We start from the raw sequence: 27,290 nt of genomic DNA, 5'->3' as shown, positions 1-27,290 counted from the left end.
TGTGCTATCGCTCGGGGCTGCCAGCCTGAGAGGAGTCGCTTCTGCAGTTGTCATGGAGACAGAACGTTCTCCTTCCCCTATGGAAATTAGCCTGTACCAGTCCTTTCTGATTGGTGCGTACGTCCCGCCCTCAGCCAGGAACATGCGCAGCATGCAGGGGCCGCCCAAAAGGAGGGAAGGCGGGCTCTTGGAGGATTTTGGGAAGTGTAGTGCAGGGTTGCCGAAACGCATGCGCATTGTGTCATCCGAGACTGGGAATGCGCGCGCAGGGCCGTCCACCCTTCAACCCTCCTCAGGCTTCGGTTGGCTTCTGTTTTCCCTCGCCCCGGGGAAGGCGCCCTCGCGGGCGGTACGTTCCGCAGTCCTAACTGCCGTCGGTCCTTCTGCCGGGCCGGAGGCAGGGAAGAGACGGGGAGTAGTGACGTCACAAGGCTGGTCCGGGACACAAAGGAGGGGCGAACCTGATGACATCACCTGTTACCGGGGTCTCTGGACCCAGGCGGAGGCAAGGGGGAGGAGCGGAGATAATGACGTCACTTGTTACTGTCGCTTCAGGCAGAGGAGGAACTGGGACGAGTGACATCATATGTTGGGGCTCTTGGGTACAGCCCGATGGGGGCGGGGCCTGGTGATGTCACCAGTTGCTGGGGCCCTAAGAAGAGCTTTGTCTCCTGTGGCCTCAAGTACCTGGGCACGCAGCAGGTGCTTCCTATGTGCCTGTCGGAGTCCTGGGATGGGATAGCCTCAAAGTCGCCCACATGCAGTGGGTACTTGGGAGCCCAGAGATCCGGCGCCGCCTGGGAAGTCGACCCTCTCCTTTGGCCGCCGAGCTGGGGTCGGGGGTGGGGGAGGGGAGATCTGGGACAAGTTTTTGTGACTCCGGCTCAGCTGTGGGATTGCAGCCCCACTACTCCCTCCCTCTGCCCACAGCAGCCACCCTCAAGGAGACATCCCCAGCGCCCCAGACTGAGCCCCTGCAGGTTACTTCCTGCGTAGTCCCCTAGAAATCAGGGGCTTGACCTCTGAAACCCTGAGGCCAGAGGAACCGGCCAAGAACCTGGACCTTGGCACGGCTGGGTGGCCCGATGTTGGAAGAGGGATAAGAAAGGGATTTGGAGTCCGGGACCCTGACAGCAAGTCAGCAAAACCGTCCCTGCTTTCCAGCTTCCGGGACCCCAAAGGTGGGGGTGGAGGTTCCACTAAAGATCAAAGAGGGATGGTCAGTGCCCTCTTCAGCAGCATCTTCACCCTCTCTCCTCTGCTCCTCTTGGGAGGGATTAAGCTGGAACCCTCCCTGCTCCCCAGGGTCCTATCTGGCTTCTCCCCCTTCTTCACTCCCTCTCCTTTGAGGTTCATGCTGTTCACATCTACCACCCAATTAAAATCTACAGACACGCTCAGGACAGCCCCTTCCTGAATGAATGAATTAGCACCTGGCTCACAGCCTTCCTCTGCTCCTTGGAGGCTACTCTCATGCCAGGGGACTCCACGTACACACTGACTCCTTCAGAGACCAAGCCTCTCTATTTCTCTACCTGCTCACCTCCACTCACCTCGGCCACACCTGGGATCCTGCTGTCACCCACAAACGTCGCACCGACAGGCTGCTTAGTTCCATGGTCTAGAACTCTGAAACCCCTTATCTAAAGAAAGCTACTGTCCTCTCCCCTATCCTTCTGGCTCCCCTTACATGACCCTACTCTCCCTTGACCCCTCAGCCCTCTCTCAGGCTCTCTCCCCTGCTCTAGCCACTCCCTCTACTTCTCCCCATTGGCGACCCAGCTCAACCTTTGTGCTCCTCTCCTGAGTCCCTTAATCTCTACCATGAGCCCAAATGTGCGCTTCTCCCCCCCCCAAAAGCTCCAGTCTTGGATCACTCTCACCATCTGACCTTCACGCCCATATACATGATGGTAAATAAAGGTAGAGAAAATCACGTCCTGACAGGGCCCACTACAGGTTTACGGGACACACTCCACTGGGCCCTTGATGCTACCAGGCTGTCCTACTGTAGCTCCCTCATCAGCTTACTCCCCTCCCCCTCTCTCTGCTGAAACCCTTTCTGTTTTGTAGAAAAAACCTGAGACCATTTGCCATGAACTTCCTCTTCTCCCCTCCCCTCCCTCAGAAACCCCTACCCCTCCTTCCTTTCTTCCCCCATCTTCCATGCTGAGGTGGTCTGACTCCTGACCAAGGTTGACCCTCCACCTGCTCCAGGGATTCTCCCCATCTTACCTACTCCACTAGATCATTAGTCTCTCTCTGGTTCCTTGCTCCTTCAAACCTATAAACCTAACCAGTCTCCCCCAATCCTCACTTGACCTATCTACCCGGCTAACTGTCATTCTAGATCTCCTCTGCCCTTTGTGGCTAAACTCAAATTCACCATTTATGATAGCATCTCTCCTCTCTCTGTCTTCCAAACCCGTGATGGTTTGACCTTTGACATTATCATTCCACCCAAACTGCCCCCTCCAAAGTGACTGGCAGGCTCTTAGTGACCAGATCCAGTGACTCATTCTCTTGGACAGCTCTGTGTCATTAAACACTGTTGGTCACTTTTTTATCCTGAGTCCTCTCTTTCCTCTAGATTTTCAGGGACATCCACTCTTTTCTGGTTGTCTCTTTCTCTGACTACTTATTCCTTCCATGTCTCCTTTGCTGGGACCTCCTCCAGACCCTGTCCATTCCCTCAGGGCTCTGTCCTGGGTGCTCTTCTCTTCTTTTTCCATCCTATTTCACTTGGTGACTTTGTTGGCTCTCATGAATTAAATTACTACTGCTATGCTTATGATACATCATAACAACATGCATACATAAAACAACCTCTCCTGCCTCAACCTCTCTGCTGATCTCTTACTATCTTAAAGACATTTTGAACTGGATGTCCAGTAGACAGACATCTTAAACTCAACGTCCAAATTAGAACCCATTATTTCTTCCCCAATCCCTGCCATCTGTCTGCTAAATTATTATAGCAGGCACCTTCATTCTTCCAGTCTTTCAGGATCACGTTGCACTCTTTACTCTCTCACTGTCCATATCCAACATGGTGCCAAGGCCTGTCCATTTCACTTCTGCACCATCTCTGGTCTATTTCACATCTGCAGTGTCTCTGGTCCATGTCACCTCTGCTCCATCTCTGGTACATGTCACCTCTGCTCCATCTCTGGTACATGTCATCTCTGTTTCACCTCTGATCCATTTCAGTTCTGCATCATCTCTAGTCCATTTCACCTCTGCAGCTTCTCTGATCCATTTCAGTTCTGCTCCATCTCTGGTCCATTTCACCTCTGCAGCTTCTCTGGTCCATTTCAGTTCTGCAGCATCTCTAGTCAATTTTGTCTCCATACCATTTCTCCAATACATCCCCCTCTTCCCCTCTGACATTGCCCCATTCTGGTGCAGACCCTCATCACTTCAATATCACATGAGCTGCTATAGTAGCTGGCTGCTGGGGGGTCTTCTTGCCTCTAGTCTCTCCTCATTTTAGTCCATCCTCCATTAAGTGACCAGAGGGATTTTCTTAAAGTAAAAGTGTGACCATAATTACCATCTTTGTGCCTACTGGATCCACATCTCTGAGGGGGAAAATGAGGCCAGTGACCTTGCCCAGTTCTCCCTCACCTAGATCCAGTTCACGTGCATGTCATGACATCACTTCCCCGATATCATGATTTTCTTTGAGAATGAAGGACAAAATCCAAAAATCCTTCAGTAACTTTCAATGGATTCTTATTGCCCTAGGAAGAAATGCAAAATATTTTGTTTCAGTTAATCATTACACATTTATTAAGTGCTTACTATTTCCAGGCATATATTGGGGATACAAAAAAGGGCAAAAATAGTCTTCTTGACCATCTGCTATGGTCTCAGGTCTCACCATTGGTGGGTGTACCCCACCATCCCACCTCCCCACTCCCCGAGAATTCCTGGCTTTGAGAGGGCTGGTGGTACAGTAGATAGTCCTAGGCCAAAAATTGGTAAGATCTGTACTTGAATTATGCCCAGAATGCTGGGCATCCCCGGGGCAATCATTGATCCTCTACCTCAGTTTCCTGATTTGTAATACAGGGATAATAATGGCATCTACATTGAAGGATGAATCAGATAATGAGATAAGATTATCAGAGGATCAGAGAAGAGAATACTTTCAATCATTAAAGCAAGAAATCTTTAGACACTTGCTATATTCCAGGTACTGTGTAAAGTTGTAGGGACTGAAAAAGAGGCAAAAAATAGTGAACAAACACATATATAAAGCAAGCTCTACCCAAGATAGATGGAAGAATTGGCAGAGGGAAGGCACTGAACTTAAGGGGGATTGGACCAAAGAATTATGAGTGAATCACTATACACAGCTTTATTTAAGGTCACCAGCTTTACTTTCTCCCCCCCAAACCGTGAGAAGTCTCATTGCAAAATCTTGTAATGTTCTTGGTGGGAGGCGTGGGCAACTTCAGTTTGCAGTGAAACATGCTGCTTACCAAAGTACTTCTAAGTCAAGGGTTCAACTCCTAAGAAAGTTCTATTTTCCTTTATGGTATAATAAAAATAAAATGAAATGATAGTATAAGAGACTTGTGGATGTCATAGATATTTGTAAAAAAATTCAGGACTCTTTTAAAAAAAACGCCAGTACCTCAAATTCATACTTTAATAAAAATAACCACTTTTATGAAAAAGTTATTATAGATAATATACAAAATGATGTTTCTTAGTTTTAAAAAAGCAAGCTCTGGAGACTAGCTGATTAGTCATTGGCCAATCTACAGAAGCAATTCAAATTTTATTTTTATACATATCTTACTCTTACTCCTTATCTTACTCCTAAATTAGAATGATTAATAGATTTCTTTCATGAAAATTCACTTCCTTAAATGTGTTATAGGTGCCATAATGCATAGAGTGCAGGGTCTTGTTTGGGGCAATTGCAACTACCCAAACTGACTACTCAGGAGTCGCTCCAAATGATGTACAGAAAAAGTTTATTAGAATCTCGAGAAGCGGACTGTCCTGGCCTGTCGGCCCGAAAGGACAGCAAGGATACCCACAGGAGGAGAGTCATTCACTTGAAGATGCTTATAATTTTTATACATTTCAGACAAAGAACCCCCAAAATCCCACCCTCTGTATGTTGTGAGTAGTTACATAAACCTTTATCCCCCTATGTGGTCAGTGGAATGCAGTGAGAAAGGTGATATACAGCTTCAGCCACTTAATTCCTTCTTTGGACAATGAATTGCATTCCAGGTCTCATCTAAAATCACATGACTGGGGCCTATCGGCCTGATCTACTTTAGTTAACAGTCTCTGATCAATCTGAGCTTAATCTGTAAATTCTTCACCTTTCCACACCATCTGGAGGCAGAAAGTATCCTTGGCTTGAGTTCAAACATGACCTCAGACACTTCCAAGCTAGGTGACCCTGAACAAGCCACTTAACCCTGTTTGATTCAATTCCTCATATATAAAATGAGGTGGAAAAGGAAGTGACAAATCGCTCCCTTGTCTCTGCCCCAAATACCCCAAATGGAGTCACAAAAAGTCAAACACAAAAGCATCAGACACTGTGCTAAGTAATGGAGATACAAATAAGAAAAAGTGTCTGCCTCAAGAAGCTTACAATCTAATATGGGAAGGGAACATTAAAACAAAGCTGCTAAGAGGGAATATGAAGGGGAATGCCAGGGATTATCTGGTATTGGGGGTATCAAATTCTGTGGAGTTCAAATAAAGCAGATAGCTGGAAAGTCCAGATCTCTGCCCTCTCTAAAGGGAAGCTTTGAGAGGAGTTTAGGGTCCCCTTTAGTGAGAGCACATTGAAACAAGCATTTGAACCTGAAAAGCTGGCTCTGGTTTGGCTATAGGTGAACAAAGAGTTCTTAGGTTTATCAAACAAAAGATGAATATTTTAATAACATTCAGAGTCTTAGATTTCTTTCTACAGCTTTTATAAGGACAAATATTGATCTTGATTATTGGTTGAAAATATATTATGAGAAACTTTGTACACCCCATAATCATAAATTATGGTTATTGTCTTATATTAGATAATGTGAAAATGTTTTTTTTTTTTTCCATCACTTTTGGGATACAGAGCTGATAGTTATACTGTTGGTCAAAGTCTTTTGGGTACAGTTCCAAATTGCTCTGTAAAATGATTGAATCAGTTCACAACTTGATCAACATTAGTAACTCATTTTCCCCATATCTCCTCCACCATTTGTCATTTTCTGTCCCCCTGGCCAATCTAATTATGAGGCAGTACCACAGAATTGTTTAATTTGCATTTTCCCAATCAATAGGGCATTTTTTTTTTTTTTTGACATACTATTGCTCTGATTACTCCATGCTTTTGGAGAAGCCCGATGACTGTTCTGTCTCCCAATGATGAGTGAAGGGGCTTCAGCCCTCAATCTTGTGAGTTCATAAGGTCTGGAGTATGTCTCAGTCCTGGGGTGAGCAGAAGAGAAAGGAAGGACCTCTTAGAGTGATCTTTTGGTCCCCAGGACAAGGACTTATCTGGTATAAGCCGGTCAAGGGGCATTTATGAAGCTCTTCTTTCTCTCCCTTCTCTTTGTCCACATAGATGATATATCCTTACCTGCAGGTGCTCAGCCCAAACTAAGTACATTTTGATTGCTGAAACCTCACAAGATATCTTGAGATTTATAGCCTAGGATCATGTCCTACGTCCAAATCACTTCGCTTTTTATCAATTGACCAACAATAGGTCCCAGGTCCCAAGTCAAGCCCCACTTGGTCATTATCGGGCTCCTCTGAGGGCATGTAAATAGCAAGTGTTTCTGTTGCCAGAAATGTCCATTTGGACTGGGTAGAGAGGACCTCCTCTGCCTTGTTTCTTACCTAGCCTTAATCACTGAGTGGGCATCCCCTCAATCAGACTGAGACCTGTTTCCACCTCGAGTGGTCTCTATCTGCCTCCACATCCTGTAGGACCTGGAGAGAGCTTGCTTTCACTATATTTGTGTGCTGTTCTCTCCCTTATTAGTTTATGGCTTCTCAAGGGCAAGGACTCTCGGTATCCCCAGCTGGTTACTGTACTTGGCACAGTGGTTGGTCCTTCTTGAAGAGGACCTCTATCCCCGCAGTGGTGAACCGGCAGCAAAAGACCACTTTCCTCTGAGAGGAGGGCAGAGGATGTGATGGTGGCAACTGGAGGAAGGTCAAGTGTGGAGAGGGAGAGGAGAGGCAGGGAGGGAGCATGGCCTCCATTGTGGAGTAAAGTAGGAGACAAGGCCCTCTGGGGAGGGTCCCTTCTCTCAGGGGTTTGGCACTGCTATTCCTGTGAACGATGGCACAGAGGGGATAGAGGGCTGGTCTTGGGGCTCAGCGGTGAAATGGCCTCCTTTGTATCCAGAAGCAGACAAAAGAGAGATGATGAGGGCTGGGGGCTGGGAAGCAACCCAGGGAGGCCAGAAGATAGCAGCTGAGGGGCCACAAAGAGCGCAGAGGGACAAGAGCCAAGACTAAACCCCGGGGACACCCCCACCCCTCGGCTCATGTGTTGGGAGCAGTCAGAAATAGCCGGACAGCCTTAAATCTCCCACCAGTGGTCCTTTCCTCTGCTTAGTGTTCCTGCTCAGGATGACCCCCCCCCACCCCCCCAGCTCTCTCCCTGGCTACAACCCCTCCTTCAGTGGAGACAGAAACCCAACAAGCAGGAAGCAAGCCTGGCTCTGGGGTCCATGGAGGGCAGGGGGGAGGGAGGGAAGGGGGCCTGCTCTTCCTCTTCATCCTGCTCCCAGGACTCTCTCTCCCTGCCAGGGCCCCCTCCTCAGATTTGCTCCCTGCCCAGGAGGTACATCCCTTTATAAGGCTTCTCTCCAGTATGAATCCTTTGATGTTGAATAAGGCTTTGTGGTGTGAATGGGAGCTGGGGAATCTCTGAGTACTTTAGCCTCAATGAGGGCCGGGGGGATCTCTGAGCACTTTTAGCCTCAATGAGGGCCGGGGGGAGTCTCTGAGCACTTTTAGCCTCAATGAGGGCCGGGGGGAATCTCTGAGTACTTTAGCCTCAATGAGGGGGGGGGGGGAGGGTCTCTGAGCACTTTAGCCTCAATGGGGGGGGTGTCTCTGAGCACTTTTAGCCTCAATGAGGGCGGGGGGGGGGTGGTCTCTGAGCACTTTAGCCTCAATGAGGGCCAGGGGGATCTCTGAGCACTTTTAGCCTCAATGAGGGCGGGGGAGGGGGGGGCGGAATCTCTGAGTACTTTAGCCTCAATGAGGGCCAGGGGGGAGGGTCTCTGAGCACTTTTAGCCTCAATGAGGGGGGGGGGGGGTCTCTGAGCACTTTAGCCTCAATGAGGGCCGGGGGGAATCTCTGAGCACTTTAGCCTCAATGAGGGCCGAGGGGGTCTCTGAGCACTTTAGCCTCAATGAGGGCCGGGGGGGTCTCTGAGCACTTTTAGCCTCAATGAGGGCCGGGGGGGTCTCTGAGCGATCTTAGAAGGGGTGAGAGCGCTGGAGGGAAGCCGGGCGGGAGAAGAGGATCCCCAGTCGCTCCAGAAGTTGCAGTCAGCAGAGTCCTTAGGCTCTGGGTTGGCGGAGCTGGGGAAGAGGCACGCCGGTGGTTGCCATGGAGACAGAACGGCCCTTTCTAGGGGTGGTAGGCTTTTAGGCAGAGACAGGAGAGGGCTCAGATGCGGCTTATGATTGGAGAGTCCGTGGGAAGGGAGGGCCTCTGGAGGGACTCAGGACGCAGGCGCACTGTGCTCCCGGCGGCTGGGGATGCACGCATTTTGTCCCTGGCCCTGTCAGGCCGCCCCTTGCCCGTTCCCCGGCGGCCCTTGCGTGCCTGGCTCCCCGCACCCCGGGGCAGCGCCTTCGGAGCCGGTACGTGCGGACCCCGGTGTCTCTGAACCCCGATTCTTTTGGCTAGTGCATAGCGTCCCGGGCATGGGGAGGGGAGGAGCCCCAGCGCCCGGGGAGGGGACGTGACTGGGTGACGTCACTCCTTGCTGGTGCCTGGAGGTGACGTCAACTGTTGCTAGGGCCCCGGGCAGAGAAGCTGGGATCTGGAAAGTAATGCGCCACCAGAGCCCTAGTAGAGAGGGGCAGGGAGGGAGGAGGGGTTGGAGACGTCACCAGTCTTTGGGGCTCGCTGGTCTCCAAAGCTCGGCCCCGCAGCAGGTGCTTAATATGCACTTAGCCAGTCTGAATGCGTCTCCAAGTCGGGACCCTGGACAGATGGTGCCCTCTGACCCTGAGTCTCTTCTTGTAGACCCCCGGACAGTAAGCTCACCTTGTTTCCCTGGGTGTAGAGAGGAGTCCCATGCCATAAGTCCCGGGGCTGTCAGCGCCCTCCCTCACTTCCGTGCTCCCTCCGTTCTCCCTTGTGGGCATGTGTGACCCTGCCCTCCCCCCGGACACTGCAGGCTCCTGGTACACCCCTCGGCCTTCTCTACTCACGAATCCTTTAGCTCTCTGAGATCAGCTCCAGCTGACCCCAGCCTCTGTCCAAGGTACTGGCCGCCCCTTCCCTTGCTCACAGTCAAGTGGTAATGGGCTGGGCTGTTTTTCTTTGTGACCTCTCCCCACCTCTTCTGAGACACTGCCCCCCCCCCAACCCCTGGCCCCCTCATCTCCTCTGCCACCCCCCCCATCTCCTGGCCCCCTCCTCTCCTCTGATACTGCTCTCTCCCCTCCTCTCAGACCATCATCACTTGGACCATTTCAGGAGCTATTGGGGGTGGGTTTCTGCCCCTCCAGTCTGTCCCCCATGCACCCACCAAAGTGTTTTCCCGGTATGATCTCCTTTCATTCCAGTAATTTAAGTGGAATTTCCTTTTCCATCTTGCTGCGGGACTTTGTGGTCCACGTGTAGAAATGCTGCTTATCTGTGGGGGAAGGGAGGGTATCTTCTGTCCTGCAGCTTTGTGAAAGCTGGAGATCATTTCCAGAAGGTTTTTGGATGATCTAGAATTCTCAAAGCACCTCTTCAGATCATCTGCATGGAGCAAACTTTTATTTTCTCCTGGCTGACTCAGATCCTTCTAATTTCTTTTTTTTAATCACTAAAACCAGAGCCCCTCTTCGTTTGGAAGTTCCTGGGGCTCTTGTCCACTTCCAGAATGAACTCTAAGCACTCCCTCCTTGGTATTTAGAGTCACTCTTCCTTCTCCCAGATCCCTCACCTCACAGGCCAGGGTCAGCTTGTTTTTATCTCTTTAATCCAAGCTCTTAGCATAGGGGCAAGGTACACAGTAGGAACTTAATAAATGTATGTTGGTGTATTGATTCACTGATGTCTCTGTACTTCTGCCCACAGCAGCCACCCTCAAAGACACAGTCCCCAGAACCTCAAGGTGTGTGGACCACCCAGAAGTAAGCAGAGTAGCTGTCCAAGACCCCGGATCCTAGGACTACGTGAGGATTGAGCCCCCACTGAGGGCAGCTTTGCCCAAGTGGCTCCAATGTTGGAGGAGGGGGGTAAGAAGGGAATTTGGGGGTCAGCCCCCAGCAGGTTCCTTCTGATTGAGCTGGCTTCCAGGATTTCAGAGGCCTGTGACTACAGAGACAAGGAAAAGAGGAATGGGTTCCTGGGAAAAGGGAGCTCCCCTCACTTGGGAGGCCTGGTTCTAGGCCCTGACCCTCTCTTTCCACTCTCACCTCTTCAACTTCCAACCAAGGTCATAAAAAGATCCCTCCCTTCTGTGGCAGGCCCTTGGTTTCCCTATCTGTCAGTGGTCCTTCTGAGGCTGTAGAGATGTGAGTCATCATCTCTGTTTCCTGTTTGTCTCCTGGGTGGGAATAGGGAGGATTCTCCCTTCTCTGGGGTTAGTAGCAGATCCTCTCCAGCTCAGGAGCCTGGGACTCAAAGAGAGAGAGCTTTTATTTGGAGTGAGCAAGTTTGGGATTAAATCCTGGCCTATTCCTGCCCTATCTTTGTGTGTAAATTTAATCTAGGTGTGGGATTCTAATTTCAGCAGGCCTAGTCTTAAAGAATGTGGGTCTAAGTTTATTACTGCTCAGAGCCTTGATTGAAATAAGGGAGGAGGAAACTCAAAGCATAAAAGTGATACAAAATTAATAACCACAGTGACTACAATAAAGACACTAACAAACAAGTACAATAGACATTACCATTAAGCATAAAAGTAGTACAAAATTAACCACAGTGGCCACAATAAAGACACTAACAAACAACAGACATCATCACTGCTATGAGGAAGCACCAACATCTGAGTCTGCGGAGTCTCAAGTGAGAGGTGTCAAGATGTCCTTGGACAAGTTGTCCAAGGCTTTCTGGCTGAGTTCTCAAAGTCCCTTTCCACTAAGGGGTTTTTACAGGCTGAGAACAAAGAAGGTTCTGTGCTAAGTGTCCTCCTTTGGTACATGACCATTGAAATGGAGCGGCCTTCCAGGGACTGCTCCCTCACAAAAGGCCCACCAAGGAGAATATGCTTTGATTCCTTTAGGAGGAGTGGGTTTACTCAAGACACTGGCCAGGTTTCCAGGGTAAACCCAGGCTAGTCATAAAGGATGCTCATTGTCGACGGCACTACAAGGATGGCCGGCTCTTCTTGGATGCTTCCCTGGCATTTTGTCAGATGGCTGTAAGCACTTTCTCATGTTCTCAGCAAACAGTTATACAAAAGACCTGGCCCAGACTCACTTAGCATTTCTTACTAGGGTTCCTTACACTGTGGTCCCAATAGTTCTTCCTACTGGTGGAATAGGGATGTGGCCAGACTCCCCTGTCTTCCTTTGGTACCTCAAAGATGGAGGAAGGAGAGGGGGAAGGGAGGGGAGGGGCAGGAAAAGGAAGAGAGGGAAGGAAGGTGGAGGGAAGGGGTAGGGAAAAGAAGAGGGGGAGGGAAAAGGAGGAGGTGAGGGGAAGGAAGGGGAGAGGCAGGAAAAGGAAAAGGGGGAGGGGAGGGAGAGGAAGAAGAGGGAGGAGGAGGACAGCTAGCCACCACTGGGAAGGCCTGGTCCCTCATGTGTACTTCTCCAGTGCTGCCCACTGAGGGCATAACCCATTGAAGGGAGAGGAGGTAGGGGGAGAGTAGGAGGAAGAGGAAGAAGGGGAGAAGGGGAAGGGGGGAACAAAGGGTGAGAAGGGAGGAATCAGTACTGCACAGGCCTGGCCCCCCACCCATGACTCCCATGTCTTCCCCTAGCTCTGCCCACTGAGAATACAGCCCCAGCCCAGGAGGAGGAGGAGCAAGAGGAGGAGGAGCAGAATGGAGCAGCCCTTTCCCAGGTAGGTTTCAGGCTTTGGTGTGTAGACCCCTCCCTGGTTACCATCTGTCTGAATGGCCACTCCTTGAGGGTGTAAGAAATGTTGATAGTCAAGTTTCCCCAAATTTTGCAAAGAACTGGGGTGGGGGGTGCAGTCTCCCCCCAGACCCCTGGTGATTCCAGGAGCTAGCTTGGCTACAGCTTCTGCTAAGGGGACCAGCTCTAAAGCTGCTAGCCTGGCGGGGCTCAGGGGCAGAACTGGAGGCAAACGCGAAGCTTGCTGAACCTCAGACAAATGAAGCCGTGTATCCCAAGGCTGGGAGAGCGGCCGTCTTTAGCTTTGGGAAGTCTGTCTGGAGCCGCATGGAAGGGGCAAACGAAGAAGGCTGGCAGGCTGGGCTGGGCCAGGCCTCTGAAGGGAAGAGTAGGACTGAGCCAGAGGAGAAAAGATGCTTCTCCTTTCTGTCTCACCCCGAGGGAGTTTAAACCGCTCCACTCACTGAGTGAATGTGCGCCCATTTTGGGGTTCAGAATTTTGTTTCCCACAAAGACAACAATTGGGTCCCACTTGCTCTACTCTGTCCCTCCTCCCCCTCCACCACAAATCCCACTCCTTCTGTGGGGTCAAGACCAGAGGGAGGATTAGAGGGCCAGTCCTTGTCTTCTGGGAACTGTGGTTCCCCCTATCAGCTCAGGAGAAGGGCAGCCCAAATACAAGCATGGGTGGGCAACAAGGGTCAGGCACCGGGTTTGCTTTTTGGAACAAAAGCCTGGAGTTGGGCATTTGTAGGGGCCGAGCTAGGGACTTAGTGTTTGGGAGCAGAGGGAAATGAGGTTGGATACAGTTTGTGGATGGCCTTGGGGGACCGGCTGAGGCCCTGGGCCACAGGCTGGTCCATGCTCATGCTGGGATTGTGTTGGCTCATGGCGGGAGTCAAGGGGAGAATTTGGGTCAGCCAGCCACAGGGCACAGGGTAGTCCTGAGTGTGTTCCTGACTCTCCCATCCCTGGGTAGGCCTTGTCTGCTGCTTTCTGTCCTCCCCCCCGCTCCCCGAGACTTACTGGCAGCCGCTAATGCAGCCTCTGTCCCCCACTCTCCGTGAGGTTATCCTGCCTTTCACCCCTTCCCAAGCATCCCCTGTGGGGATGTTCAGAGGCTCTCCATGTCTCTCCCTTCCACTGCTGTATTTCACAGCCTTTAAAAACCCTCACTGGACCCCCATGGCTCCTGGCTCTTGGAAGAGTCATCTACACTGGCTGCCTTCACGTCCTCCCTTCTCTCATCCGTGGCCCTTGGTTTCCAGCCTCATTACCTGGATGGTCACATCCAAGGGTCCTCCTTTTTCTGAGCCTGAACAGTCTTTACTCTGTTTCTTTGACTTTTCTGGGCTGCTTGCTCTCTTGGGCACCTCCCTAGTTCTGAGGAATTCATCATTGTGGAGAGACTCCCAGCAGTCTTTCAGACCTTTCCAACTGGACGTCCAATAGACATCATTTTTTTTCTTTTTATTTATTATTTTGCTTTTCCCTAGTTACATATAAAACAATTTTTAACATTCATTCTGAAAATTTTTAACATTTTCTCTAGTTATATGTAAAAGCAATTTTTAACATTCATTCTGAAAACTTTGAATTCTAGATCCTCTTCCTTAATTCCTTCCCTCCTCCCTCATTGAGAAGGCCAGAACGTGTGCTTCATTTTGTAGTCAGATAGCACCAGATCCTTCTCTGGAGATGGACAGTGTTTTTCATTGGAAGTCTGTTCTTTTGCATCATTGTATCTCTGAGAATAGATGAGTCCTTCACTGCTGAACATCTTGCATCAGTGTATCACTGAGAACAGCTTCATGGCTGAACACCTTGTATCATTGTATCACTGAGAATAGTTTTACATTGAACACCTTGTATCATTGTATCACTGAGAATAGCTTTACATTGAACACCTTGTATCATTGTATCACTGAGAACAGCTTCATGGCTGAACATCTTGCATCATTGTATCACTGAGAATAGCTTTACATTGAACATCTTGCATCATTGTATCACTGAGAACAGCTTCATGGCTAAACATTTTGCATCATTGTATCACTGAGAATAGGGGAGTCCTTCACGCTGAACATCTTGTATTATTGCCATTACTTTATACACAGAATACTTCAGTTTGTATCAGCTCATGGAAAGCCCTCCCCATTTTTCTGAGAGCAATCTGCTTATCATTTCTTATAATGTATTCCATCATAATAGAGTATTCCATCATAATCACATACCACTATTTATTCAGCATTTCCCAATTGATGGTCATCCTCTCAATTTTCCATTCTTTGCCCCCAGAAAAGAGTTTTCAAAATATTTTTTAATATGTATAAGTCCTTTCCTTTTTTTTTTTTTTAAATACATCTTTTGGGATACAGATCTAGTGGTGGTATTTAGGTCAAAAGGAATGCATGATTTTTAAAAAATAGCTTTTTATTTTCAAAATATATGCAAAGGATTTTCTTTTTTTTTAAATAGATGTTAATATGTTTTTTTTTAATTTAAATTTTATTTTATTTAATAATAACTTTGTATTGACAGAATCCATGCCAGGGTAATTTTTTACAACATCATCCCTTGCACTCGCTTATGTTTCGATTTTTCCCCTCCCTCCCTCTCCCCCCCCCCCAAGATGGCAAGCAGTCCTATATATGTTAAATATGTTGCAGTATATGCTAGATACAATACATATTTGCAGAACCGAACAGTTCTCCTGTTGCACAGGGAGAATTGGATTCAGAAGGTAAAAATAACTCGGGAAGAAAATCAAAAATGCAAATAGTTCACATTCGTTTCCCAGTGTTCCTTCTTTGGGTGTAGCTGTTTCTGTCCATCATTTGTCCATTGAAACTCAGTTAGGTCTCTTTGTCATAGAAATCCACTTTTATCAGAATACATCCTCATACAATATCGTTGTCGAAGTGTATAATGATCTCCTGGTTCTGCTCATCTCACTTAGCATCAGTCCATGTAGGTCTCTCCAAGCCTCTCTGTATTCATCCTGCTGGTCATTCCTTACAGAGCAATAATATTCCATAACATTCATATACCACAATTTACCCAGCTATTCTCCAATTGATGGGCATCCATTCATTTTCCAGTTTCTAGCCACTACAAACAGGGCTTATGCAAAGGATTTTCAACATTCACCCTTGCAAAACCTTGTGTTCCATATTTTTCTCCCTCACTCTTCTCCTTCTCCCCTCCTCTAGAGAGAAGTAATCCAATATAAGTTAAACATGTGCAATTCTTCTAAATATATTTCTATGGTGTTCTCTTCTTTTATATAATATATGATAGTTTTCTCTGGGAGCAGGTTTCTTGGGGAGGTTTTCTGGAGGCAGCTTTAGTTTCAGTCCTCTGTCTGGATGCAGATGGCTCTCTCCATCATAAGTGCATTGGAATTGAATCATCTCATTGTTGAAAAGAGCCACTTCAGCAGAACTGATCATCACATAAATCTTCTTGTTGCTGTGTAAAATGTTCTCTTGGTTCTGCTCACTTCACTCAGCATTAGTTCATGTAAATCTCTCCAGGCCTTTCCTTTCCCCTCCTTTCCTTTCCCCTTTCCCCTCCTTTCCTTTCCCCTTTCCCCTCCTTTCCTTTCCCCTCCTTTCCTTTCCCCTCTTTTCCTTTCCCCTCCTTTCCTTCCCCTTCCCTTTCCCCTTTCCCTTTCCCCTTCCCTCTCCCTTTCCCCTTCCCTTTCCCTTCCCTTTCCCCTTCCCCTTCCCTTTCCTTTCCCTTCTCTTTCCCTTCCCCTTCCCTTTCCTCTCCCCTTTCCCCTTTCCCCTTCCTTTCCCCTTCCCTTTCCCCTTCCCTCTCCTTTCCTTCCCTTTCCCTTTCCCCTTTCCTCTCCCCTTTCCTTTCCCTTTCTCCTTTCCTTTCCCTCTCCCTCCCCCTCCCCCTTCTCCTCTCCCTCTCCTTTCCCTCTCCCTCTCCTTTCCCTTTCCTTTCCCCTTCCCTCTCCCTCTCCTTTCCTTTCCCTTTCCTTTTCTTCCCTTTCCCTTTCCTTTCATTTCCTTTTCCTTCCCTTTCCTTCCCCTTCCCCTTTCCTTTCCTTTCCTTTCCTTTCCTTTCCCTTTCCCTTCTCTTTCCCTTCCCTTTCCCTTTCCTTTCCCTTTCCTTTCCCTTTCCCTTTCCTTTCCTTTCCGCAGTTGGGGTTAAGTGACTTGCCCAGGGTCACACAGCTAGGAAGTATTAAGTGTCTGAGGCCAGATTTGACTTCTGGCCTTGTGACTTCAGGGCTGATGCTCTTATCCACTGTGCCTCCTAGCTGCCTTATTTTTCCTTTTTATGATCTCTTTGGAATACAGACCCAATAGAGACACTGCTGGATCAAAGGGTAGTATGTATGATTTTATAGCCCTTTGGAAACAGTTCCAAACTGTTCTACAGAAAGATCGAATCATTTCACAACTGCACTAATGTCTCATTTTCTCCATCCCCCTCAACCATTTGTCACTTTTCTTTTCTGTCCTATTAACCAATCTAATAGGTATGTGGTAACAACTTAGAATTGTTTTAATTTAATCCAATCAGTACTGTTAGGGCATTTTTTCCCCATGTTGTTATAGATTACTTTGATTACTTTGTTTGAAAACTATTTATATCTTTAAAATCATTTATCAGTTGGGAAATGGATCTTATTTTTATAAATTAGATTCAAATCTCTATATATTTTATATCAATTTTATCAGAAAAAATTGCTGCGATTTTCTTCCCACAATAACTTATGAATTGTATTTCCCTTCTGCTTATCCTATTCTCTCTCTTCTTTCACCCTGTCCCTCCTCAAAAGTGTTTTGCTTCTGACCATCCCCTCCTTCAATCTGCCATTCCTTCTATCACGCTTTCCCCTTTATGTATCTCCTTCCTCAAATGCTTTTTTTGTAGGACAAGATAGATTTCTATACCAATTGAGTGTCTATATGATTCCCTCTTTGAACCAATTCTTATTAAAAGATTTTTTTTTCTTTTTTCATGTGAGATAATTTACCCCATTATACCTCTCTCTTTTCCTTTATCCCAGTACATTCCATCTCCCCCTTAATTGCTTTTTATTGTTTATTTATTATGTTTTATTATTATATTATCCCTTCACATTCAATTCACACCTATGCCCTCTGACTATATGTATTTCATGCCCCAATAATCAAAAACTTCTCAGGATATACAAGTATCATCTCATGTAGAAATGTACAGAGTTAAACTTTATTAAGTCCCCTTATGATTTCCCTTTCCTATTTTACCCTTTCATGCTTCTCTAGAGTCTTGTATTTGAAAGTCAAAATTTCAAAAAGCTCTGGTCCATTTCATCTGTGCAGCATCTCTGGTCCATTTCACTTCTGCTCTATCTCTGGTCCATGTCATCTCTGCAGCATCTCTGGTCCATTTCATCTATGCAGCATCTCTGGTCCATTTCATCTATGCAGCATCTCTGGTCCATTTCATCTATGCAGCATCTCTGGTCCATTTCACCTCTGCAGCACCTCTGGTCCATTTCATCTATGCAGCATCTCTGGTCCATTTCACCTCTGCAGCACCTCTGGTCCATTTCACCTCTGCAGCTTCTGGTCTATGTCACCTTTGCAGCATCTCTTCAGTGCTTCCCCTTTTCTCCTCTGACACAGACCCTATTCTGGTGCTTGCTATGATCACCTGACACCTAGCTTATTGAAAGAGCTATTGGCCCCCACCCTACCTCGATTTTCTCCCTGCTTCAGTCCATTTTTCATCAAGCCATGAGTGATCTTATCATGTCTACTTCTTGCCCACCGAGTTCAGAGGGCTACCTCTCCTGCTTAGAATTTAAAGCTTCCTTCCAACCTTTTCAGTTTTCACACATGTTCTTTCTCTCTGTAGGTGCACCTTCTTGCTGTCCTAATATGACTCTCCACCTTTCACCTTCATACCTTTGCCCTGGCTATCCTCTATGTCTGGAATGCTTTATCTCTTTTCTTCCAACTCTTGGATTTCTTTTTTCCTTCAAGACTTGCTTCAGATCTCATCTTCTTCAAGAGACCTCTCCCAGACCCCTCCATTGTAAGTGCCAGCCTTAATTTCTCACTTAGCTTATCCAGTTGGGCAGGGACTTTGCATTGTGATTATAAAATCACATTTTATAAAAGGAAGAAATGAAGGCCTAAAGACCTAGAAGTCTTTCTCCTGTGCTCCCTTAGCAGGCTTGTGCTTGGTTTTCAGGAGCCCGTGACCTTCAGAGATGTGGCTGTGGACTTCACCCTTGAGGAGTGGGGGTGGCTGGGCCCCGCTCAGAAACAGCTATACCGGGATGTGATGCTGGAGACCTACCGGAACCTGGTCTCCCTGGGTAAGGCGGCCCCTCTCCCCTTGGTCCCATAATTCAATATCTGCTGCTCTTTGTTTCCTGTCTAGGGGCAGGACTGGGAGTCTGAGGAGCTTGAGTTTGGAGTAGAGGTCCAGTTGTGAGTGGGCATATGTGTTTGTAGATTTAGGGTCATCTTTTTTGTGTGTATGTAGAGTCTGAGAGGTAGCTTGGGGGTATTCTCTGTTTCTCTGTCTCTGTCTCTGTCTGTCTGTCTCTCACATATACATACACTCAGAACTCAGATTCTTTGGGAAAGTGACTAGCCCAACCTCTGGAGAGGGAGAGGTTCAGGGACTTGCTCACCCATGTATCTCCAAGTCCTCAGACTTCAGACCTAGCTCTACCTGAGTTTATTCTTTTCTTTTGGGGGAGCAGCCATTCAAACCTGTGTTCTGGTCATGTGTGTGTATGAGCACTCACATATATTTGCATATATGTGTGATTGTGTTTGTGCTGCCGCGTGCTTCTATGCACACACATATGTAGGCATGTATGTTTGTGTATGTGTGCACATGACCATGTGGATGAGGGAGGCCTGTTCGTGTGTGTGTCTGTAAAAGCACACATGTGGGCACTTGTGTCTAAGCCTGTGTGTATGTATATTTGTATATGTGTACGTGTGCGCATGTTCTGTGTGCGTGTGTGTGTGCGCGCGCGCGCGCAAGTACATGCAACTGTTCTGCCCCTGGCATTTCTCTGATACCAGTTTGACCATTTCCCTGCCTTTTCTGAAGCCTCTCTGGTTCTCTGGTAGATGACCTTTTTCCAGGTGGAGGATCTGCCTAGTAAGAATCTTGTGATCATTGACTAAGAGAAAGACCCTGCCCTGCCCCATCGCTCTGTTTGTTACAGGACAATCTACTCCCTTTACCTTTTATAGAGATGGACAGTTGAGGCATCCCTGACTTCCTGGAGGATGACCAACTCTTGCTATATAATCTGGAAAACTTCAGTCAGCTTTTGTATGAGTAATGGATCCCCGTCGTGTAAATCTTAGTTGGAATAGAATCAGCGGTACTTTGCGGCAGGAATAAGGCCTAATGATGTTCAGACCGTTTTCATCAGTTGGGACTTCGGCTAGGGAGGGATTGATTTCAACTGGACGCAAAAGGTCATGGCTTCAGTTTCTTGATGATAATTTATTGAGAACACTATAAAAAGTGTTTGGTCCATCTCTTTAGGATCTTGGGCTTATCATTCATCAATGTGGCTCCATCAGCACAGAGTAGTTGAGATGCACCACAGATCTTTGGCCCATAAATAGCCTTTAGTGCGTCACAAAAAGGCTTTGGGGTGTTACTCTCAGCAGAAAACGGAATTTCATAGGTCTTCTTACTGAGCCAAGAATCTCTTGTGGCTTTGCTTGTGCCTTACTTTTGATGGAGTTAATTGCTCTTTCTTAGAGATGGATGAACTATCCTGCTGGTACACACTGTGGAACTCTTCTTTTTCATTTGGCATACTCTGAATTTGTCCATCATTTTCTTCAAACCGGTCTTGATGTTTGTAAGTGTTCTGACCTAGATGGGTGAACAGCTTTAATTTTAATTTTACTTTTTTTTTTAAAGTTAGATGAGATTGTGTGCCTTGGAAGTAATAAGTTTCTGGTTTGGAGGAAAAATTTATGATTCATTTACGTTCTTCTATTACCTTAGGGATTGCTTTTATTGTAAACTGTTATGGAAAAATTCTTTCAGCTTCAGTTATAATTTTTAGTTTTTGATTTTGGAATTTCCTCACTTGTTTTTTCATTTGTGTAATATGAGAGAGAGGGAGGACAGAGATTTTTTTTTCCTAGGAAAGTGGTTGAAAATCACCTGTAGGAAAGGCTGGCCCAGTGACACAACCCTCTCATAAGCATCATGTGTGTCAGAGACTGCATTCTTTGTGGAGAAGACAGAGGCAAAAATGAAACAGCCCTGGCTATGGAGGAGCATCTATTCTTGGGAGTGTCACAAGAGAAACAAAATACACAGAAGATAAAATTTTGGCTGTATCATGCCATGTCATACATATGTACCTACACATACAGAAAATTAAGTATAATTTTGACTGCATCTATAAATGATACACAAATACATACATGTACACATAGAAAATGAAATAGAATTTTGGCTGTATTATATACACACATGTCCAGGGGAGGGTCATATCTTCTGTAAAAGGCAGCTCTCAAATTGTGCATTACATTTAATAGTTTATTCTTCCCCAATTCCAAGCAAAACCAATTTTTAACATTTGTTTTTGTTTAACTTTTGATTCCCAGTTTCTTTCCCTTATTCCCACTTCTCCCCTTCCAGTTATAAAGGCAAGCATTTTGACATAGGTTTTATAGGTGAAGTCATGCAAAATATATTTCCATGTCAGTCACGTTGTAAAAGAAAATACAGACAAAAAACCCTCAAGAAAAATAAAGAAAAAAGTCTGCTTCCATCTGTATTTAGACTCCACCAGTTCTTTCTTTGAAGATATTGTATTGCTGAGATAATTAAATCATTCACAAGTGGTCATCAGACAGTGTTGTGCTCCTGCTCATTTCACTTTGCGACAGTTCATGTAAGTCGTTTTTCTGAAATCTGCCTGCTCCTCATTTCTTATGGCCCGACAGCATTCCATCACAATCAGATGCAGCAGCTTGTCCGGCTATTCCCCAACTGGTGGATATCTCCTCAATTTCCAATTCTTTGCCACCACTAAAATAATGACTGTAAATATTTTTGTGCTTATAGATCCTTTTTTTTTTTTGTTTTGTTTTTTATCTCTCTGGATTGCAGACCTAGTCATAGTATTGCATGGTCAAAGGGAACATAAGGTTTTATAGCCCTTTGGGCATAGTTCCTATTACTTTCCAGAATGGTCAGCTCAGTTTACAACTCCACCAACAGTGGAGTTTTAATGTCCCAGTTTTCTCACATCCCTTCAGCATTTATCATTTTCCTTTTCTGCCATTTTAGCCAATCTGAAGGGTGAAATGTAGCTCAGAGATGTTTTAATTTGCCTTTCTCTGGCCAGTAATGACTTAGAAAATTTTTTTCATATGACTATAGATAGCTTTTATTATTTCATATTCTTTAATTATATTTCTATAAGTGACTTAGTTCTCTATATATTTGAGAAATGAGAACCTTTATCAGAGAAACATGCTGTAAATTTTTTGTTATTGACTATTATGTATTTCCCATCATTTTATTTTCTTCCTGTTTATTCTATGTTCATTCTCAAATGTTTTGCTTCTTATTTTTACCTCAATCCCTCTCCCTTCTTTTCCTCCCCGCCCCCCATCTCCCCCTCATGTTTCTCTCATGCATTTACCTTTCTGCTTCCTTGTAGGGCAAGATAGATTTTTATACCCAACTGAGTGTGTATGTTATTCCCTTTTTGAACCACTTCTGATGAGAGCAAGGTTCATATGCTCCACCCCTTCTTCCCATCTTCCCTTGCAGTGAAAAATCTCTTTCATTTCTTATATATGAGATAATTTACCCCATTCTCCACTTTCACTTCTCCCAGTGCATTCTCTTTCTCACCCCTTAATTTTATTTTTTGCATATTACCTCATCATATTTAATTCACACTACCTTAATAATGAGAAATTTTTTTAGGAGTCTTGAGTGTTATTTTCCCGTGTATAAACACTTTAATCTTTTTAAATCCCTTATCTCTTTTCTGTTTAACTTTTTTTGTGTGTGTGTTTCTCTTGCATCTTGTATTTGAAAGTCAGATTTTCTGTTCAGCCCTGGTCTTTTGATCAAAAAAGTCCTTTCTTTCATTGAATATCCATTTTCCCCTTGAAGGATTATGTTCAGTGTTTCTGGATAGTTGATTCTTTGGTTGTAATCCTAGCTCCTTTACTCTCTGTAATATTACATTCCCAGCTCTCAGATTGTTTAGTGTAGAAACTGCTAAGTCTTGTGTTATCCTGAGGTGACTCCATGATACTTGAATCATTTCTTTCTGGTTCTCTACCCTGGTGTAGACCCTTATCATCTAACACCTACCACCTGGATTATTGTGATAGCCTGCCAGGGTCATTGGTCTGTCTGCCTTAGGCATTTCTTACTCCAGTCCATCTTTCAGTCATCAAGCCGATTTTCCTAAACCTCAGGTGGTCTGCTGTTTTTCTTATTCTGGGCATTTTCTTTGGCTGTTGTCACGGTCCCCTTCTTGCCCTTTCCCAGTCTCCTCCCAAAGAGTAAAGGACATATTTTGGGATGTACATTCACCTTTGACAATTGCCTTATTTCATCCAAGCTGCCCAGTTCACTTCACTAGGGATCCTCACACTTAATTTTATTCTCTTGTAGGCTGGGAGACTAGGAACAAGACCCAGGAGAAAGGTTCAAAGGGGAATGTCCCTGAAGAAGAAGCATCCAGAGAGGGGTCGGTGGAAAGCCTCAGACCGTGTGCTCACCGCTCTGTTTTGAGGATTGATGAGGAATGTGGGAGCCAGACGGCAAGACCTCAGGAGGGGGAGAGACACGTGAGGCAGGCAATCAAACATTGTACGGTCCCCACGGAAAGGAAACATAAATGTAGCGATTGTGAGAAGGCCTTTAATAACCGCTCAGCTCTCACTGTGCATCAGAGAATCCATACTGGAGAGAAGCCTTATAAATGTAGCGACTGTGAGAAGGCCTTTAATAACCGCTCAGCTCTCACTGTCCACCGGAGGATCCACACAGGAGAGAAACCTTATAAATGTGGCGTGTGTGGGAAAACCTTCAGTAACAGCTCCTACCTCACTGTCCATCAGAGGATTCATACAAGAGAGAAGCCTTATAAATGTACTGAATGTGGGAAGGCCTTTAGCAACAGCTCCTACCTCATTGTACATCACAGGATCCACACAGGGGAGAAACCCCACAAATGTAGCGAATGTGGGAAAACCTTCAACCACCATTCAGAACTCGTCGTGCACCAGAGAACTTATACTGCGGAGAAGCCTTACCAGTGCACCGAGTGTGGGAAAGCCTTCAGCAGTAGCTCCTACCTTATTGTCCACCAGAGGATCCACACGGGAGAGAAACCTTACACATGTGAGCGGTGTGGGAAAGCCTTCTGCAAATCCTCCGTCCTGGTGCAGCACCAGAGGATTCACACGGGGGAGAAGCCTTTCCAGTGTCACCAGTGTGGGAAAGCCTTCAGGCAATGGTCAAGCCTCATCAAACACCACAAGATTCACAGTGGAGAGAAGCTTTTTAAATGTCCAGAGTGTGGCAAAGCCTTTAGTCATCGGTCAGAGCTTGTTGAACACCAGAGGATTCATACTGGAGAAAAGCCCTATGAATGCAGTGAGTGCGGGAAAGCCTTCCGGCACCACTCGAACTTCAGTAAACATCAGAAGATTCATACTGGGGAGAAGCCTTACAGCTGCGAAGAGTGTGGGAAAACCTTCACACGGAGCACCAACCTAACCCGACATCAAAAGATTCACTCCAGAGAGAAAAGCTAGCCCCGTCTAGTGTCTGGCACTTTATCATGGGATCTTCAGAATCTTCCTAGTCCAGCTTTATCTCGTCTAAGCTAGTCCAGCTTTATCTCTGCGGCAAATATGTTTTCTGAAAAAGCATCTTCAATCAACAAGCATTGACGACAAGCCTACCATGTGCCGAACAGTCCACGAGCTGCCAGGGGCCAGGCTTTCGTTCATTTAATGGTGGTATTTAAACTATTCACACTTATGAGTAATAACTTTGATCTGTCTTCTGATAATTTGTTATTGTTCATGTTACTCAGAGGGAGTAAAATCCATTTCACTTTTTAAACGCACTAAATAAAATAAGTTATATATATTTTGGGGTAATTCTTTTAATTCTCTGATAGTACTCCTGCCCCTACCCTTTTAATATAGATTTGCATTTTGCTGATATGATTGTAAGGAGAAGGAGAGAATCACGTTATGGTGAGAAAAAAGAATTAGGTTTGTTCCGCCTGGTCACCTAAGGCTGGGTTGTTCTTGAAGACCAAAATGGCACAGTGTGTTGGAGTCCAGGCATAGTATCCGACTGGCTTATCGAACCAGTAGGAGCTCCCAGTGCTCTGCCGTGGTCGGGAACAAATAGTGCAGACGAACCTTTGGAGTGGAGCTCTTTCCACATTTACAGAGATCCTGCAATTTTGCTTTGCTCAAAGCACAGCTCCTTTGATCTGGGCACTCCATGCTGGCCTGTCCTTTGCCACTGTCTCCCATGTCACCCAATTAGCCCCAAAATTCTTTGGAGGGACTTTGAGCGTGTTCTGCTACTGTTTCTTTTGACCTCTGTGTGAATTCTCTGTTAAAGGCTTTTAGGCTAATGTATGTTGGGACCAAGTGACCAGCCTCAGAGCTGTCCTCTCTGCAGTAGAGTGTCCACGCGTGGCAGTTCAGCTTCAGGAAGCACCTCAGTGTCTGACACTTTATCAGGCGATCTTCAGACGCTTCCTAAGACAACTCAAATGGCAGCGACTCAGTTTCCTGGCCCAGTGCTGATGGACTGTCCAGGTTTCATAGGTGTACCACAATGAGATCAGCACAAGGGCTCTGTAGATCTTCAGTTTGCTAGGCAGCCTAATACCTCTTCTCACTCACACTTTCCTTCAGGGCTGCCTAAACACTGAACTAGCTCTGGCCATATGTGGACACTCTTGAAAGTAGGTGAACTTATCCACAACATTCAAAACATCTCCATTTGTTGTAATTAATAGGTCCATATGTGGATGGCATGGTGCTTGTTAGTGGAACAATAAAACCCATTTTATTTGTGTTATCAGGCCAAAATTAGCACAAGTGGAAGAGAATTGATCCATCTCTTGTTGCCTCTTAGCTTCAGAGTCTACACTGAATGCAATCAAGCGCAATCCAAGAGTTGTGCACCAAATCTCCTTCCACCTTAGTCTTGGTTTGGAGCTTTTTCAAGTTAAATAATTTACTGGCAGTGAGGGAGCTGACCTGGGTACCATTTTCACCCTTGCTGAAGGCATCACTGAAAACTTTTTAGCATGGAAACATCATGCTAAAAAGCATAGGAGCAAGCACACAGACCTGCTTCACTTCACTGGGCACTGGGCAAGTGCAAGAGCATCATACCGAACCCAGGCAAGCTTGTCACCACGAAACTGACATACAATACGGATGATCAATACTGATGATGAGTTTCTCTGGGCAACCAGATTCTGACACCGTTTTTCATAAGCCCTCAAGACCAACAGTACCTTGGTCGTTGTGTATAGACCTCTGTTCTGCTCCTGGCATTTCTCCTGAAGTTGCTGACCATAAATCATATTGACCATCTCTTTGTCCTTTCTGAAACCATAGTGGTTCTCAGGTAGATTTCCTTCCAGGTAAAAGGTCAGTCTATCAAAGAGGAGTCTGGCAAAAGTTTTGCCATCAATGACAGTCACAGGACAGCCTATTTCCTTTACCTTTATAGAGATGGACACTGGAGGCATTCCTGAACTCCTGGGGGACAATCATATAACCCAGAAGATTTCAGTCAGCTTTTTGTTGAGCAATGGACCCCTTGCCTTGTAAATCTCAACTGGACTAGATTCAGCTTTATGTGCCTTGCCAAATGAGAGGACCTAATGGCACTCAAAACCTCTTCAGTTGAAATTTTTGCTAGAGAGGTCTTGACTTGAACCTGAGATAACTAGTCAGTGGCTTCAGAGAACATTATGGAAGTGTTCAGCCTTTCTCTTCAGCATTATTCCTCATTACTAATCAATGTGGCTCCCTCAGCACTGAGTAGGTGAGATATGGCCTGTGTCTTTGGTCCATAAATAACCCTCAGGACATCACAAAAGCACTTTAGGTTGTTCTTAACAGTATAAAACTGCCTTCTTGCGGAGCCTGGAATCCTTCATTTCTAAGCTCACTTGCACTTTACTTTTGATGGAATTAAACCCTGTCTTAGAGATGTTTTAACTATCTTGCTGGTAAACCCTGGGGAGTTCTCATTTTTAATTTGTCAGTTTCTGAATTTTTTCATTGTTTTTGTTAAATGAGTCTTGATGTTTTTAAGTGTTCTAGCCCAGATGAGTAAATGTGGTGCTGTACACAACCTCTGACCACTCCTTTTCTGTTCCACTCTTGCCAATATGTGTTGGCTCAGCTTTCACTCCAAGTTAACAATGAACTGTTCTTGTTTGGAGAAGTACTGTGAACTTTTGACATTAACCTTTTGGGAGTTGTCTTGCTCTGGGGTCACTACATTTTTAAAAATGCAAATATTTAGCTTGGAAAACATGTCTGTGATCAGAAGTCCAGCACTCTGCGCCTCACGTTGCCTTTGTCACTCTTGCATCCTGTCTGCCTCTTTTCCTAATGATCACAGAGACTATTATTTGCTATGTATTTGCTATGAGCCAGTATTTGCTATGAGGCTGTATCCGTGAAGTTTTATTGCATTTAGGCAAATGGAAGACAGTACTGGTGATGAAGTCATGCACAAATCATCAGTAGTGTCACAGCTATTGCTGTGTGTTTCTGACTTCACCCCTCCAAAGACTCCCTGTCAGGTCTTGAAGACTGTACCTTTTCTTGCATTAAAGTCACCCAGAATTATAAGCTTATCTTCTTCTGGCACTTTAAGGGTAAGGATTTCCTTACAAAATTTTTCCTGCAAAAGTTTTCATACATTTTTGGGGTATTTTAACCACAGGATGGTATACCTACCTGTTGAGAAAAGCAGACCAGGATTAAATGACACAATTAGCTCCTTCATCA

General features: G+C 45.9%; 1 protein-coding gene across 1 annotated transcript; it reads left to right on the top strand.

Annotated features, from left to right (window-relative positions):
• The first annotated feature begins 229 nt into the window (after positions 1 to 229).
• On the top strand, positions 230 to 27,131 carry ZNF544 (zinc finger protein 544). The gene is made up of 7 exons (XM_051990997.1): positions 230 to 349; positions 556 to 702; positions 8,645 to 8,859; positions 10,295 to 10,392; positions 12,147 to 12,229; positions 18,442 to 18,568; positions 22,891 to 27,131. The coding sequence occupies exons 1-7, from the start codon at positions 230 to 232 to the stop codon at positions 24,036 to 24,038; spliced, it is 1,938 nt and encodes a 645-aa protein (XP_051846957.1). The 3' UTR covers positions 24,039 to 27,131.
• Positions 27,132 to 27,290: the final 159 nt, after the last annotated feature.

This window comes from Antechinus flavipes, chromosome 3 (genome assembly GCF_016432865.1).
Source record: "Antechinus flavipes isolate AdamAnt ecotype Samford, QLD, Australia chromosome 3, AdamAnt_v2, whole genome shotgun sequence".
Lineage (NCBI taxonomy): Eukaryota > Metazoa > Chordata > Mammalia > Dasyuromorphia > Dasyuridae > Antechinus > Antechinus flavipes.
The sequence above is the reverse complement of the archived record's forward strand: the minus strand, read 5'-3'. Positions and strand labels throughout refer to the sequence as shown.